The 17,779-nt window shown below is 44.7% G+C and overlaps 1 protein-coding gene across 2 annotated transcripts in view; it reads right to left on the reverse strand.

Annotated features, from left to right (window-relative positions):
• Window positions 1-8,591, reverse strand: part of Gda (guanine deaminase) — a 61,110-nt gene extending 52,519 nt beyond the window's left edge. Inside the window, exon 1 of one of the 2 annotated variants that reach the window (XM_005352036.2) lies at window positions 8,133-8,591. In XM_005352036.2, the coding sequence (XP_005352093.1) occupies window positions 8,133-8,258 (126 nt within the window). In that variant the 5' untranslated portion in view covers window positions 8,259-8,591. The remainder of the gene's footprint in view (window positions 1-8,132) is intronic. The other variant, XM_013348076.2, reaches the window with a different exon arrangement.
• Between the last annotated feature and the right edge of the window lie 9,188 nt (window positions 8,592-17,779).

The raw sequence follows: 17,779 nt of genomic DNA on the forward strand, positions 1-17,779 counted from the left end.
CTGAACATTTATATTTGTTCAATAGATGTCACTCCTGAGACCACACTAAATAACATCCGATGTTGTTCTTACTAAGGTACAAGAGGAAGACGAACTGTATAGTGGTTGCTACAATTTTTCAGAACACTGAATAAATATTTCCTGAGCACCTATACGTTTTGAAAGAGCCTGCATTTGCTAGGAATGATGAGATGCTTTCTGCTTTTTACAGATGCAACATGAACAGAAGCGTACAATTTGAACTTGCATGTACACAAATCAGATACAGCAAATGCATAGGAATTCGCTGTCAGAGAAACAGACAGTAAAGGACATCAAATGGAGGAAGAAGTAATTTAAAAACAATGAAAAGATTTGTGATGATATTTAAGTTGAACCTTGTGCACAAGCAGAAGGGAGACAAACAGCTCGGAGTTGGTATACTGTCTGTCTCTGTCCATTTCTGCTGCTGGTTCTTCAACACCATGAATGTATAAGGTATTTTAAAAAGAGACTTGGCAGAGTCCTGAGGTAGAGCAGAGCACCACAGAATGAGATTGTGTGTGCATGTGTGTGTATGTGTGTGCACGCACGCATGTATGTGTACGCGCGTGTGTGTGCATGCACACATGTGTATTGCGTGTGTGCATGCACACATGTGTATTGCGTGTGTGCATGCACGCATGTGTATTGCTTGTGTGCATGTATGTGTGCGTGTGTGTGTGTGTGTGATTTGTCACTTATAAAGACACCAGTCTTACAATGAGAACTGTGCTCTAATCTGATTCACATACCAAAGACCCCACCTTCTAAACCTCAGCCTCAAATAAAGTGCCGTCGCCTGCTGAGCCATCTCAAAGGCCCCATGCGCCTCCCTTACTTAGTTCTTCAGTTCTCTAGCTCTCTGACAAAAATCACTTATTCTTTCATTCTCTGAAACAGCGTCTAGCTGTCTAAGAAGCAGATTCGGGAGTTGAACCTGGGAGATACATGCCACCTAAGAAAGATGTTTAGGAGAAGGCATATGATTCAGTCAGACTAGTGATTCCTCTCCAAGCCTTCATGTACCTCCCTTCCCCCACATCCCAGAAGAGGCCCTTGGGGTCCCTAAGCCCAGGAAGGCAGAGCTTTGAGAAAGTAACTACCCTTGAGCTTCTTCATATTGGCTTCCTTCCAAAACTTGCCTCCCAAGACAGTCTGGAGCTTTGCCTGTAGTAACCATAGCACTCTTTGAGGAGTATACCTCAGTAACTATAGGCAATGAGCAAAGGGTCCAAGGTTTCACACAATGAAGACACTTCACCAACTCACAAAAAAAGTTTCAGGGGAGTTCAACTCTTCAAAGATGGCAGAGCCTTCTGAGTATGCACATGAGGATATTTCTAGTGATTTAACCATGAGGGCAGCTCTCTCTCTCTCTCTCTCTCTCTCCTCACTACCACCACACGGTGGTTAGCCTTCTGGCCTTCATTAACCATGTTCCTGCAACCATAATCCGTTTCACCATAGACCTGATAACAATGAAGTTAGCCATCCAGGTACTGAACCTCGGAAACCATGAACCAAACAAATCTTTTTTTTTTTAAATTGGTGTTCTCAGATATTTTGTCACAGTGATGAAACAGTCATAGTCCCAGATGGTGGCAGCAACATCTCTAGGTATCCTTCCTCATAGAAAAACATCTAAAGAAAGTAAGGGTGCTTCTTACCACATCCCTTAGCCACAAAGAAAGCTGGAAAAATAAGGACCTGATAACTGGAAAAAGGATTATCAGGTATGAGTAGGCTGGGAGGCCATTAAGGATGGACCCTTGGTCCACAGTCAGCTTTGGTCTTTATTGCCCTTTTTCTGAGTAATATCAATTTTAAGAGAAGCATCCTAATGGCTCCTTTTTAAGCTTTAAAATACTATATGAGAGGGAGGAGATACCAGGGATTCCTTAAGGCCAATCAAGAGAAAGTTGCTTCCCATTAATCAAAAGAATGAGAACTGAGTTCTACCTCTGATTCTGGGTAGAGACTTGACATTCTAAACTGGTTCCAAATATTAGAATATTACATTTGACGATTTCCTCCTCTAAGAGATTAATGCAACTAAACCTGGCAATGACCTCAATAAAAGACATCCTTCACAGAGGTGGGAGGTCCTTGGACTCCCCACAGGGCAGGGAACCCGGTCTGCTCTTCGGGCTGATAAGAAAGGGGGAGTTGATTGGAGGAAGGAGAGGGATGTGGGAGGCGGTGGCGGGGAAGAGACAGAAATCTTTAATAAATAAATAAATAAATTTTAAAAAAAGACATCCTTCACAAAAGCTGATACACCGTAAAGACATACTAAAGAAACTGAAGGAATAACTGATCAGATAACGTACTTACACATTCCAAGAACCCATCCCTCAATACTATTGGTTATAGATCATCACTTGCCTACTTTCTGGGTTCTAACCAGAAGATATAATTTTTCCCTTGCTCCTCCATCTCTTTTGATACAAGCCAAAATCCCAAGCACACTTGCCCTGACATACAAGATGTTCTCACTCTGTTTGGAGACACTCATGTCCCCCTACTCTGACACAGCTGCTTGCTGATCTCCATATTGAGTCTGCAGCTTTCTTGGACCCTAACTCAACAAGTACCATTATCCCTTCTTCTCCACCTCCAGCAGCTGCTGAGATTCACAGCTTGATTACTCTGTTGCTTTCAAACTCTATCAAAATGGTTCTTGAACTCTCCTTGGAATCCTTTTTTTTTTTTTTTTTTTAATTTTCTTTACCAAATGAGACCAAGAATCCACAAAAGGGGACCATGATTCCAGAATGACAGGCTTTCCATGCCTGGCTACTACCATGGTGCATCCACAAGCCAAGTACATTAGAGGCTGATCAAATTCAGAGGGTGTTAATTAAAACATAGTCATGACTCTTGAATGAGTAACCAAGCTTTCGTCACAATACTTTTTGTATGAATGTGTGTGCAGTAGTGTGTGTGTGCGGTGTGTGTGTGTATGTGTTATGTAAGTGTTGCATGCAAATAAATGGGAGCATGTTCCATGTGTGCTAGAAGAGGCTGTGTCTTCCTTGATTGATTTCCATTGCATTGTCTGAGACAGGGCTTTTCACTTAACTGGAAGTTCACTCTTTGGGTTAGTTGGACTGGTCAGCAAGCTCCCAGGATCTGCCTATCTCTATCCCACCCCAACCCCAATGCTGGGGTTACAGGCATGTATAGCGATGCCCACATTTTTATGTGGGTGCTGGGGATTTGAACTTGGGAAAATAGTTCTTACTCACTGAGCCACCTCTCCAACCACTGCCATGAACAGGTTGGATGGAGAAAACGACTTTCAAGACTGCAGGAAATCAGAGGATAATCCTGTGATACTTGGGCACGAATGAATCATTTTAGGAAACCCATGCTCCTGTTTCAGCATGGGTTAAGTCCAATTTTTCTCTTCAGGACTAGAACAATATTCTGAGTTTGTGAGCTTGGCAAGGAAGGTGAATCTTCACCCTCCCAGTCAGGAGCAATGGATGATTCAGAGTCAGAGATTGGTAATTCAGACTAAGAACTCTAGCAAAGCAAGATGGCAAAGCCATCTCAGATGAAGTAGGACTTAATCAGTCTGGGGAACTGAAGAGCCCTTTGTCAGGGTTACTGACCCTTTTGCTATGTGTTCAAATCCTACCTTTTCTTTGAGGCCCAGCTCAACCCTCACTTCCATGGCTAGGTAGATACTGCCTGTAGTTTTATATACACACATCTTCATAATCTAGTATGTGAGGCTCACACACATTTACAGACACCACTCTGGGCTCCAGAAATCAGCAATAAGACCATGTGCACAAGCCAGCATCCGATTCAGCTGACTTGACCTAAATAGCTCTCCACTCTGTGCACACTCCTCGTCCTCCATGGGTGGCAACTGCTGGTGTATACTGGCCCTGGACAGCTTCTCTGTCATGCATTATTCCACACAGTGTACACTTATAAAATAACTTAGAACTTCCCACCACCTCATGAGGTAATGATCGGAATTATTTTATATATAAGAAAGCCTAGGAATGAAAATGTTGTTGACCAGATTCATAGAAGAATCGGTGACAGAAGCAGTCTTAGGAGTTCATGCAACATTCTCCTTCAGCTAAACCACTGTAGCAGTCTCTAACCTCACTCCCTGACCTATCCACCCCCATGTCCCAGTGCTTGAAAAACATCTTTTTCTAATTCTGCTTTGCCTCTATCATCCTGGCCTGTCTTCCATTGTATTATCTTTCTCCTCAGCTCTGAGTTTCTAATTATCTTTGCTTTTCATCCTTTCTAACCCCTAGGACTCTTTTTCATGGGTCATTTCCTCCATCTAAAAGGTGCTAACCTTCTCTGAATTCAACCTGCCTGTGGATTCCCACTCTTCCTGCAGATCATGTTTTAAATATCACAATGTGTTCAACTGGAGAAAACCTTCCCTCTCTACTCAGACCAACTCCATTCTGACCATCACAGCAGGTCTGGTATGTCTCACTAGATTGGTGACCTCACTGTGGCTGCTTTCATAGTTCATTCATTCATTCGTCTTCATTGATGAGCCCAGTTTTGGATTCCAGACTCATTCCACTTTTATTATTACAAGTTTGGTGCCTTGGCTAAAATTATATACAGTATGTGTCTGTGTCTGTTTGGATATGCATGTGTGCAGTGAGTGTAGGTGCCCTTGAAGGCCAGAAGAGGGCATCAGCTCCCCTAGAACAAAAGATAACAGATGGTTGTGAGCTGTCCTGTGGATGTTGAGAATCAAATAAAACCTCTAGAAGAACAACCAGGCTTTTAACCACTGAGCCACCCCCTGAAAGTGTAGGTTTTAAATTCAGGGGTCATTCCTTAAGGAAGCAGACTGTTGAGGGAAACAGAGCATGGTCTTTGGTCCATGTTTTGAGAGCTGGTCACACTGCCACATCTGTGGATGATTGGCTTCTCTAACCAGCTTCTTGACTGGAGTGGGAGTAACATTGGCAATACTGTCCTAGTGACAGAGCAGCTAAGGACCCTGAAACCTTTCCCAGGGACAGCTTCATGTCACCACGCACGAATGACAGACGTCACGATCAGATCACAAAAATGCACAGCTGACATCCAGCACCTGTGCCTCTTCCCGCGAGGTTTACCCCAGGCCTCAGCTTTCTTCTCTACCATGTAACTGCACAGGTGCTACCATGTGGAAAGCTGCAAAACTGCCATGCTGAGCAACAGGCTTAGGGCTTACTAGGGGCGGAGAAAAGGAAGGGACCCGCACGACCACAGTCTGAGTACAGTACCAACTAAGTGCGAACATTGTCATACATACGCTCTTTCTGTATCAGATTTAAGCCTGAGTCTACCGAGGAGGGAGCTGGGGCTTGGGAGATGTTCAGTGTCTCATTTCATGGTCTCAAAGCAGGCGAACACTCCCACCCAGGGCTTTATTTCTACAGAGAATTTGCTCCTAACACCCAGGACACTGTTTCTACGTGGGCACACTTCCTCACTCTGGTTTCTGTGTAAAGTGTTCACTGAAAGTTCCAACCTTGATGAATTTTTTAGAGTCAACTTGACCGTGGTGTATGTGGGAAGAACTGGGTAAACAGTAATATCTGAGCACACTGTGTTTCAAGATTAATGAAACATTTGAAAATGAATTATACATTTTGGAATCTTTGGTGTAAAAACAAGCTGTATGCTGCTTAAGTGTAAAAATTAACCCTGAATTCTAAATAATACCAAAAATGTTGGATACAGAGGGATTTTTTTGTTTTGCTCTTTTAAAAAATAACTCATTTTTTAATATGCTGTACTTGAATGAATGAAACACAGTCATTACCATCCTCTAAGCCTAAGTCAAGAGACAGGAAATAAAGAGTTAGACCCAGGACAGAGAAGACAAGGAAAACTGTCCCTTCCCTGAGATGCTGCCTGAGACCTAGGCCTGAAGTGATATGAGCTTTGAACATTTCCCCCAATGGATCCCCCAGGATCACTTAGACTGGAATTCACCCACTGCCTTGCCTGAGTCTCCAAAGATGCCTGCAAGAATCTGATCCTGGACCTATGCATTTGGGTTCTCTGAGGATGCTATCTCAGAGCCAGTATTTTCACAAGTCCTTCTAGATACTCCCAATCCATCTCAAGCTGTGTCCTGGCATCAGCTTTAAGAGCTCACTACAAATCAGAGGCACCCAAGCCTGATGGTTCCAAGCATTCACTTCTTCACTTCAAGGACATTCTAGTTTCCATACGGATTGGAATAGTAAAATAATATAAATAATAAGTATATAAAGAAGCAGCTTGTCTTACTAATCCTAAATGTGTGGCATTCCCTACTTCAACGTGAGGGAGATGGAATACTGAAATAGATACCCCATCCTTACCCTTTAAGGCTGGGGAAGGGGTAATTAACTTACTGACTTGCACCGGAGGAGGGAGACCAATAGTTAACAATCCACCAGCAAGGGGTTTTCAATTGCAAATCTTGACTGGCTTGCCTCTGTGGCTGATTCCTAGTTAATTTTGTCTCCTGTGGGAATGGCACACTCTCCAAACTGAGAGTCTCAGCATGCGCCAAGAGGAACACGCTCTCTCACTGAGAGTCTCAGCATGTTCCAGAAGGAACACGCTCTCTGACTCAACCACTAATTGCATGTTCAGGATGCTGTTATTCTTCTGAATAAACTCAAGGGAAAGATTAGTTTTCCGATAGCTTACACCCTTTTCTTACTTATTCCCATCAGGTCTCCAAACCTGCTGTCACGTCAGTTACACTATTAGAATTGACGGAATAGGCGATTAATCCCAGAAAGAAAACTATCAATTGAAAAGCTCCTGTGTTCAAAGTAGCACCTCCTCTCTGAAACCAGTCTCCCGGTGTCTGCATTGGGTTTCTTGGGGTTTGTACCAGGTTAGAAGTTCACTAAAATTGAGGGTCGTGATCCTATACATGGAGTGGATGTGCAGGTCCCCAGGTTTACTGGAGTCTCCATTAGGTGAGCTCTGAGACTTTTTATCACCTTGGAAACACAGCATCAAGCTTCCCAATACACCACCACCACCACCACCACCACTACCAACAACAACAAAAAACAAAGACCATGAGAAAACAAGATTTTGGAGCCCATGGGGTCACTTTAGCAGGTAAAAGTGCTTGTCACCAAGCCTGAGGACCTGAGTTCAGTCCCTGGAATGGAATCCACACGGAGAAAGGAGAGAACCAATTCCCACAGGTTGTTCCCTGAACACACATGTACTTGGCACATGCATACACACATACACACACACACACACACACACACACACACACAATGTTAACAATTTTTTAAGAATATCCATTAGATTTGGTTATTCCCAAATACAGGTTATAATTCAATACTGTCAATGATTCAGTGGCACTATAGTCTCCCACCTGGCAGCCCACAAACTGGTATACTTTGAGAAACAGCCCAAATACCCCATTCTTCCCCCAAATGAAATGACTTCACTTATCAAACTGACCAAGACACTACTAATATATTTAGTTACCATCTGTATGAACAAAGAAGAAGGCACCAGACATCATATAACACTTGTGGAATCCTAAGGGGAAGCTATATAAGACCAATTATCGTAGAAGGCATTTTCAACTTTAAAATGAAACCGATTGTTTTAATGCAAATGGCTGTGTGTGTGGTGGGGCGGGGAGGAGGAAGCGGGGAGATTGAGAGATTTTTCCAGTTCTATCCTTCCCAGCATTAAACTTGTATAGCCTGCAGCATTAATGCATTTTTTAAAAAATGAATGACTATGTGACTGAAGCCGGGTGTTTTTGTTTATTCTACCTCTGAATTCAGTAAACAACACTAATCCAATGATGCCCCTCACCCCCACTCTGTGCAAGGAATTCAATCACATTTTCTGAGGGTTCCTACCATGTTTTGCTAGTACTCCATAGCTCCTGGCCTCTGGGGTGTCATTCCACCCTAACCAGGCTATGAACCTAGTGACCAGGCTGTTTGCATTCCCTAAGAGCCAAACGTTCAAGTTCAACTCCAGAACCACAGTGCTCTCTCTGTGCCAGAGCGAACCGGAATGAGCAGCACCGCTCCAGAGTCCCTCCACCTGCCCGCGGTGCTCCGGACCCCGTGCCCACTCACTTTGCCGCTGTCGCTCACGCCGAGGAGGTGATCGCGAAGCACCTCCATGGGGCAGGTCCAGGTGGAGTGGACGAAAGTCCCTCGGAAGATGTGCGCCAGCGGCGGTGGGGTCCGAGCCGCACACATGGCAGCGGCGGGGCAGCAGCGCGAGTCCACGGGTCGAGGAGGGCGCACCGGGCGGGCGGCGCAGAGCTGTCCCTGTTGCGGCGGAGCGGGAGCTGCTGGGACGCCGGCCCTCGTCTTGCCCCGGCTTCCCTGGGCAATCGCCTGCCCCCTGCAGGCCGCGCCCAGGGGCTGGCTCCCTGCCTCCTTGGTGCCAATAGGATTTTTCTCCTATGAGTTGGCTCGACTCCCATGGGGTGTGGTTTTCCTCCCCGCTCCTGCGTTGGTTTTGGATATGTTAACTCCTTATCGAAATCAAGCTGTTCTACCTTGCTGTCATTGCACACCTAGAGTCTTCTCGTCGGACCAGTCATCACCTCAACTTGTGCTCCAGGTTCTGAATTTGCACAAACAGAGCGATAAGTGAAAGGTCGGTTGGAGCCACCTGCCTTGAGACCAGTTTCCTTTCCCACGATTGCAGGATGCAGAATGTGTTCATTCTTTGCTGAGGTTCTTGAAGCTTGTCCTACAGAACCTTAGAGGGAGGACCCTACCACCAAGGGTTACTATGGAATTCAAAGTCCCTCTTGTTCCCCTAAGGTTAATATTTTAGTCTTTGCGCCCACCCACATACAATATCACGGCCAACTTTTCTGGTCTAATGTAGATGACTCTTGATTTTATTCAGTTGTAAAAGAGGAGAAAATGAGGTCCCCAAGCTAAGCAGCAGCCGTGAGCCAAAGTGCGTGGATAGGAATCTAGAGACCATTTATCTGCAAGACTACGAGCCTGAGGTCCTTGACTCCTTGGTTGTGAAAACAGGACTTGGGCCATGTCACTGCAAAGCCGGTCCTGGTTCCCTCCTTAGGCAACAGCCCCAGGCTGTTATGGTAAGTCTTGCCCGCTGGATATTTGCCTTGAGAGAGTGGATGCTAGGTTCTCACGGCTGCTCCTCTCAGCAAGCGCTTTCCTGTGAATAGGAATGGGGCGGCTCTCTTGTAAGGACTTTGCCTCAGACGATAGCACCACGCCATGCCACGCCACATAGTGACTGCCCTGCCCAAGAGTTAGCTGCCCCCTACCCGGAAGTTCTCTTTCCACTAATCCATCCTTTTCCTGCTACTTCAGTCTTCGTAGCCAATCCTAATGAAGGTCATATTCTCCGTTTGCTTGTTACCATTTCTTTTTAATGTTAATATAGCATTTCCTTGAGAATGTCATACAACATACTTTGATCATATTTACCCACTACCCCGACTCTTCCTCTTACCTCCTCCCAGATCCACCCGCACCCTTTCCCCTTTTTCCTTTAATTGTTATTGCTATGTGTATACATACATATAAATGTCAATACAGCTTGTTGAGTCCATTTAGTTTTGCTTATATGTATATGTTTTAGGAGTGACCACTTGTTACTAGAAAACTAATTAATTATCTGGGGAAGACTGACTCTCTCTCTCAGCACCTGTTAATTGCCTGTATCCCTTCATCTAAAGGAGAGGCCTTGTGATAGTCTCCCCATCCAAGCTTGCTCGTCAACTGATGCTCAGGTCTCATGTAGGCTCCTATATTGCTGAGCTCTCGTGGGTGGAACTTTCCTGCAATATAGAAGACATGATCTTGGAGCATCTGGCTCCATCTCCTCTCCCTCATGTTCCCCGAGCTTCTGGAGTAAGAGTTTTGTTATGGCTCAATCAGTTGGGTCTGGACACCCCACAGTTGTTCTCTGCATCAGGGTCAGTTGTGGATTTCTGTCATGGACTCTGCTACAAGGAGAAGCCTCCTTGATGGAAGGTGAGAGTTAAGCTTACCTGTGGATATAAGGGTAAGTATTTAGAGTGTAGCTAAAAGTTTTACTGGTTTAGTAAAGTGGCAATAGTAGATTCTCCTTTAGGGTAAATAGCCTCCCCAGCAATGGGTATTTGGACAGATTCTCAGTATCAAACCTAAATTGCCTCCTACTGAGTGGGCCTTATGTCCTATTAGAAAGGTGTTGGTTACTATTACACCTTTAGGTATACCTTGTCATGCTGGTCATTGCTGTAGTGTGTGGGCGTCACAGCTGGATAGGACTGTTGGCTGAGTTTTCTGTCTTGGTAGCAGCCGCAGCACCTTTTGGTGCCATCAGAGCCAGTCCTCAAAGAGAAGGCTTCCAGGTCAGTCCCAGCTTTATTCCTTTCTTGTGTCCAAACAACGTGGTGTCTTTAGCAACATGGATTTGACTTCAGATCTGGGAGGCGGCCAGTAACAATGCAACAGCTTACATTGTTTTTGTTTTTATGGTGTCTCCTGGACTCCCTGAACAACAACTTGAAAAGAGGTTTCTCAAGCCTGGTGGTTTATCTCCACTTATACCATACACATGCATGTGCATTGGTGCACATAACAGAAATGCCAGAAGAGCAAAGGGACTGTCCAATGTCTGAGCGAGGACTGGTGTTCCTTGCATATTTGTTAAATGAATGGGCGTACTTTCCTTTTCCTGTAAGCGGAACACCAGTGCAGATACGTATCTACTTTGGCTCCCATATATAAGGTGAGACCTCATTGCATTGCTTGAGCTGCTTTTCACTGAAGCGAGCTTTTCATGACATGATGCTTATATATAGGAGCTTACATATAAATTACTCATGTATTCCCTTCTGGGTCCTTTCACTTCCTCTCCACTGAGGAGAGGTTACAATCTAACTAAAGTCCACAGTTACCAGTTCATCCCAACTTACACGAAACTTGCCTGCTTCAGTCCCTAAAGTCTTAAGATTTGAGAAAACTCTCAGTTCCAAGCACATGGAGATGGTTGGTCACCTGCCAATGACTCTGGTGCAGGCCATGGCACAAGGGACAGCTCAAGTCATGAGGCGGAGGATGCTGGTTAACGAAATTCCAGGGAAACTTCACTGAGGGATTCAGTCACCGGCCTGCTCCCCCCTTTTAGGAACATTTGTTTGTTTGCAGCTGCTTCTGAACTTGAAAATCTGTCGCTTTTGTTTTTAGAAGCTGTTGTTTGCATGATGGGGAGTTTGGTGCTTATACAGACCCTGGGGAAATATATTCATGTTCCAGGGAAATATATTCATGTTCCGGGAAACTTTGAAGACAGGGGTCATGGCCTGAAAGCAGTCACAGAAGCAAGAGTCTTCCTTATGTGCCAAGGACTGTGGTACTGATAGGGTAGGGTCTGAGAAATTTCTTGCTTAATTCTGCATATAAAATGTCACAAGTGTATCCTCTTCTGTGGAGTTAGGTCAGAAAGATCACCATGGACTTGTGGGCCCCCACACACCTGTTCCCACTGTAAACCCCCCTTACCTAGGGTTTGTAGTTTATCGGATGGATGGCAGGGTAAGGATTGCTGCAAGAGAGAAAAGCTCAGTTGCTCATCTTCCTGATCTGGATACACTGTTGCCCTATACTGGAGCCAAAGAGAGGCAGTGAGAATGGAGTGGATTAATAGAAAAAGAATTCCTTTCTGGGAGACTATGACAAGAGCAGGCCCCTATTGTGAAACTAAGGAACAGAAAAATATTATAAAGAGCCAGTTAAACACTTACTATAAGACATTGTGTAAGGCTTGCATTTTAAAAGACAGTAAATGTTCTACATGTAGCTTGGTTAAGGTGAAAAAGTTTCAGATGAACACATTGTAACCACTTGAACTGTGAAAGGAGGACTATGCTTTAGAAACTGCTGACTTCCCGTTTGACAGGTGCTGTCCAAAGATGACGCAGATAAGATTGTTCTGTCCTTTATACTTTCACCCTGGACACTTAATGAGGAAGTGAAAAGGGGACCCAGGGCTCTGTCAGCTGGAACTACCCTTTCTTGCAATCAGAGATGACGTGACCTGATGCTTGCCTAATGGCTTATGTCATCATTACGCTGTTTAAATAAAGATTGCCTCCAGTTGAGAAAGAGAGCCGCTGACCCCTCAGATGGCATTTGTACCTTCTACCTCCGCTGACTCCACACCTCCTTTTCACAACCTAAACCCCTCTGAAGCTGGACTCAGAATTCAGAACTCTCCAAGCTGCATTCCTTACTCGAGCTTCTTAGAGACTTCAGCCATGTCACCATCACTTTCTTGTGTCCCAGGTCCAGTACACTGGAAATATTCCCTTACCCTAAGCCCATGTAAACACAGACCTCAGCAGGAGAGATGCAGGAAATGTCTGCATTTAGTATGAAAGAGGGTTTAATGTTTCCAGCACATGCTCGTGTTCCCGAAAACCAGTACAGTTAATCAGCTTTTCAATGTAAGAATCCTCAGTTCCAACAGTTAAGACTAGATTTGTGAATTGTCACTCAATACACTGTAGCTGGGCACCGGAACACAAGCCTGCAATCCCAGCAACTAGAATGCCAAAAGAGGAGGCCTCCTTGAGCTCCCCAGCTCAAGATCAGTCTAAATACAATATATTATACAGTCGTTAGTATAATAGGTAAACATGTGGAGTATAAGACCATGTTAAGTTTATAAAATGCTCTCTGTTACAATTCAGGTCATGAAAGGCCAGGAGCATATACAGTTGTAAAGGAACATCTGAACAATGGAAATTATCCTGCTGAGATAATGGAATCAGATAGAATTTTATTTTGATGCTCACTTGTGTTGTCACCATGTGCTTTGCAGGAAGAACAAACATTGGGCAACTTGCTATACAGTGAACCTTAAAGAGAGAAATGGCCTGGTCCCTGGGTGGCATGACTCAGCATCCTACAAGGCGATTTAAATGGTAGTAGCTCCTTTGAGCAGTACATGGTTCCGGTCTGTTCCCAGACAAGGTGTTGGCACACAGGCTCAGGATGCAGAAACCCAAGACTCAGCCCAGAAGTCATGGTCTTTTCACTCATTTCTGACTCTCTACCCTCAGACTCGGGGGCTTCCTGCAATTTTGGATCTCATCCTGATGTCTCCAGGCTACTGAGGATTAGAGGGAGAAAGGGGTACTAGTCTACTTGCTTTCAGAACAAAGTCTTAGCATCCCCAGGATTCAAATCCCTGTGCCGGCTGCTTTTAGGTTAATTTGACACAGGCTAGAATCATTTGGGAAGCAGAAAACCTCAATTGAGAAAAATGCCTTTACCAGATTGACCTGTGGGAAAGTCTCTTTGACTTTTTTATTCCCCATGGAAAACTGATGTGGCAGGGCCCAGACCACTGTCAGCGATGCCTTCTCTGGAGACCCGGGATGTATAAGAAAGCAAACTGAACAAGCCTTAAAGAGCAAGCCAGTAAGAAGCAATTTTCCTCTACAGCCTCTGTTCCGGTCCCTGACTCCAGGTCCCTGCCCTGGCCTTCTTTGGTAGTGGACTGTATGTGGAACCATAAACTGAAATAAACCCTTTATTCCCCAACTGATTTTACCATGGCGTTTTATCACAGCGATAGAAACCTAACTAACAGGACCCCATATTTCACTTTCTCTCAGAAAAAAAAAAAAAAAAAAAAAGACCCCCGCATTGGCCTCCTGGGGTAGCCACTGGTCACATATTCAGAATCATTTCCCTTCCCTTTCCCAGAGGTCATAGATCTGCCCTGCTCATATTTCCCCTGCCTTTTGCACCCCTTGACCAGCTGGGATGATGCCTCATGCCTCCCCACCTCTAAATGCTCCATCTAAGTCAAGCACCCCACTGGAGTCATCCAGGGCACCTGTACTCCTCTGCTCTCTGGGATGTGAAGGGTTCCTTTGTGATGCTGATTTCTTCCCCCCCCCCCTCCTGCCCTCAGAAGACAAGGATTGCATCTCTTCCTTCCTTCCCATTGATCTCCTCTAAATAGTGCCTGATCACTATGAAGTGCTCAGAAGGTTAAGCATGTGAACAGTGACTATCTAAAGAAGACTCTGCTGCCCATGGGTGCTGACTAGATGCTAACGGGCAAAGTAATGAGTTCAGGCTAACAGGGAGCCACTCATCAGGACTACCACTTAAGACACCTGGATTTCATTTATTCTATTTTTTTAGTGTTTCATAATTTAAAAAAAAAAAGATTTCAAACACACAAGGAAACTGAAATGCATCATTTCTCAAGATCACAATTCTCCTTAATTTGTAGGGAGTCAGATTTCCCCTCCCCAAATCCTCAAAGGTTGGCTGAAGTGTATTCTAAACCTTTCATTTGGCAAGGCAAAGTACTAGATTGAAGCATAATCGATTGCACCATCTGGCTAGGTGATCATCCCCATAGCTCCCTCCTGGGGGCTGGAGCCGGACTCTTTAGAAAGGCTTGCCTTTTGCTACCCCGTCTAGGTCTCACAACAACCCTGTGAAGTAACAAGGCCGTCAAGTTTGAACATTTTACAGAGGACACTGGGGGTTCCTATTCAGCTGGCACAGAATGAACCTAGGTCTTGACTCCGAGTCTCCTCCCATGTAGACCTGCCGTGGACAACTGTGGGATCGTGCGATAGGTTCAGCAGAAGTTCCCTTGGTCACTGTAGTGTGCTTCACATCTCCAGGTTTCACGCTGTATCGCATTCCTAACGGTCACTGGTGGCACACAGCTAGCTAGCTGGAAGGGAAACTACCATGTGAACAGCGAGCCCTGAGGAGAACAGCATCCAGGCAGCACAGGTCAGTCGGCGCGCCCGGGAAGAATAATTCATGTTTTCGTGAGGCGCAGATTGAAAAGAGCAAGCGGGTTAAATGCTAGCTGCATCTCTTCTCCCATCTAGGAGAGTTGTCATTGCAGTCAAGTAAATGCCTGCCTATTTTATTTATTCTTTTAGTGTAGCTAAATCTATCAGTTTCCATGGCACCCTGTGGTCACCATGGAAACTCTGACAAGCTCATTATGCTTTAAGGGGGAAAGAAAAAGATACACCAAAAAATTTTGAGGTGGGATAAATGGATTCCTTTTAAAACTGTATTCTTCTGAGTGGGAAGATTTGATGAGCAGCAAGTCATAATGCCCTTGCCTTTCCAGTTTTGAAGGGAGAGCTTGGACTTACCTCTCCTGAGCCCTTCCCCCGTTACTTTATCTGACAGTAGAAATGTCCATATCTCACTCGCTTGCTAGTAGAGGGGTGGTCCAATCTTCATCTTGCTGATTTTTGTGAGACAGTAGTGCAAATACCGAAAATATTGTCCATGAAGCCTTTCATTGGGCCTCCCTACACCGAGTACCATGCTAAGTGCCCCAGATATTGTCCTGTCCACGAGGCATGTCCACTAGCCTTCCTCTCTGTGCTGTCTCCACAGGGAGAAAGAACGGCTTTCTTAGGGTCAACGTAGCATTACTCTAGACAGCTGGAGGGGGTGTCATATCAGAAACATCACGTGCCACATTCTAAACGACCTGCACACAATGACCATGACAGGCCCGAAGACTAGTCCTGAAGCGCCATGTTGATGATGATGTGGAGATCTCCTTTGTTAACCCTTCAAAGAAGTCTGTGGTTTTAAGATTCTACTTGGTTACTTTCGTCAAATTGAAATGTGTGTATTTTTTTTCAAGAGTTGAGCTTGAAAGAAAACATCTACCATCTCACTACCCAGATGTCCCATCTTCATTAACGCCCTCATCCCTTTCTCAGAAAAGATAAGAAAACTCAGGTTAAGTTCTTGAAAGAGAAGAGCATTCTAGAGGGAAAGTCACCTCTAGCTTGGAAAAGAGCAATGAGGTGTACAGAAATGACAAGAGTTTTTCCTGGGTTCTAGTAAAGGGAAGGAAATTTCTCAATGAGTGTATTGAGTTGTGATTCAAATTCACCTCACCCCAAGTAGAGGGGATTTTTTTTTCCAGTCTGGAGGGCTTTAGGGACTTAATAAACAGAGGTTTCTTTACCAACTCATTGTCAGTGAGGCTCAGGGGGACAGCTCAGCCAAATTCTGCTTATGCCTTTCCCAGTGTGACAGCAAGCTTGAGGTGAGCATCACGACTCTGGGTCACGTTGTGCATGTTTGTGCTCCAGCAAAGAGATGTTTCTACTACCAAGGGGCAAGCAACAATAAATAGCACCTTGGGATCCCCATTCCAGCTCAGCTACTTGCCAGTGCTACTTGGGAAGGCCATTCCATGTGCTAAGCGGTAGAGTCTGTACCTGTAGGACTGGAGATCCCATATTGCTGCTGGTTCCACACACTTCTTGCCTCCCTGGAGCCCTCATTCTCCTTTTTCTGGCTCAGATATTACATTTTAAGAGCATGTTATCTGTCAAAGAAGGTAATATAACGTAGATAAAACAGACATTCAATACAGTGGTTGAGTAAGTGGTTTCCCCAGTCAGAGCTTCTGGCTGGCATAAACTGTCCAGCATCATGTTGAGTTTGTGCGATCGATTCAGATGAAAATTAGAGCCAATATCTTATTTGGCTTTTCTATCTCTCTCTGGTTGGAAGATTTTATCAAAGCCGTGGAAATGTTAGAATTGCCTTAGGGGACATCTGACTCCATTGAATAGTCCTCCTCAGCATCCTGAACACTAGTTCTAGAAACAATGAAGCAGGTCAGGGAAGCCATTAGCAAAGCTTCTCCCATTTGGGGAGACTAGTTGTAAATCTCCCTGCCTTAAACCAGAAGAATGCATACACTTCTACAGTGCCACAGTACAGCTAAACTCTTCACGATGGCACACAGACTTTTCAGAGCTTCGTGGAGAGGGGTCAATTAGATTCAAACATTAATCAGCTCAACCACAAAGTAGAGGATGCTCAGCCAGCCAATGCATTGAGATGGTCAACATACTGAGCTGTCTCCACATCCATCTGACCTTCACAGTCATAGAAACCACGCTAAATTTGACCTCCAACCTAGCAGAAAGCCAGACACTGCTGTCACAATAGACTCTGGGGTTCAGTTCCCTGTTTCATAGGAAGTTAGGAAATGGATAACGGACATGAAGACCAACTAACCACAAGATGGTTTTGCAAAAAAAAAAAAAAAAAAAAAAATTGAATTAAGCTAACTAAACTAAAATGAATTTCAAGATTCCTGGGATATTTCTACAGGTTTAGTTTTTAGTGTCATTCATAGATGATCCTTCCACATGAAACTTAGAAGTCACTGATTATATTAATCTAACCTTAATGAAGAGGAGAAACTTTCTGAAAGGAAATTTTAGTAGTTGCTTTTTAAAGTTTGGTGTGTGCTTTTACAAATGTGGAGTGAGGTTTAATACGGGAAAGACTCAGTAACTTGTCAGTGAATTAATGTGATTTTAGTGATGCAGAAACTCCAAATCAGGGAGTTTATCTTCCCTCTGGAACATTTAAATAGCCACGGTGCACATAATCCTACTGTGAAATGTGCTGGGAAAGCAGGGATGTGCCATTGTGACTGGCGGCTTGTAGAAACTGAAAGTCTCAGAATAAGAGCCCAAGCTTCGCAGGCCACATGGAGATGCTAATACACTGGCTTATGGCAAGGACATCCACCATCACACTGCACGCTGGCCACACCATTCTGGTGCAGCTCCAATTCGTATCGGCAGCTCTGCATCCATCTTTTCCTCTGTACCTGTCTCCTTCTCCCTGTCTGTCTTTGATCTTGTCCCCTCCCCCACCCTCTCCTTGTCCATGTTCCTCTTCCTTTTTCTCTTGCC

The sequence above is a fragment of the Microtus ochrogaster genome, chromosome 8, assembly GCF_000317375.1.
Source record: "Microtus ochrogaster isolate Prairie Vole_2 chromosome 8, MicOch1.0, whole genome shotgun sequence".
Lineage (NCBI taxonomy): Eukaryota > Metazoa > Chordata > Mammalia > Rodentia > Cricetidae > Microtus > Microtus ochrogaster.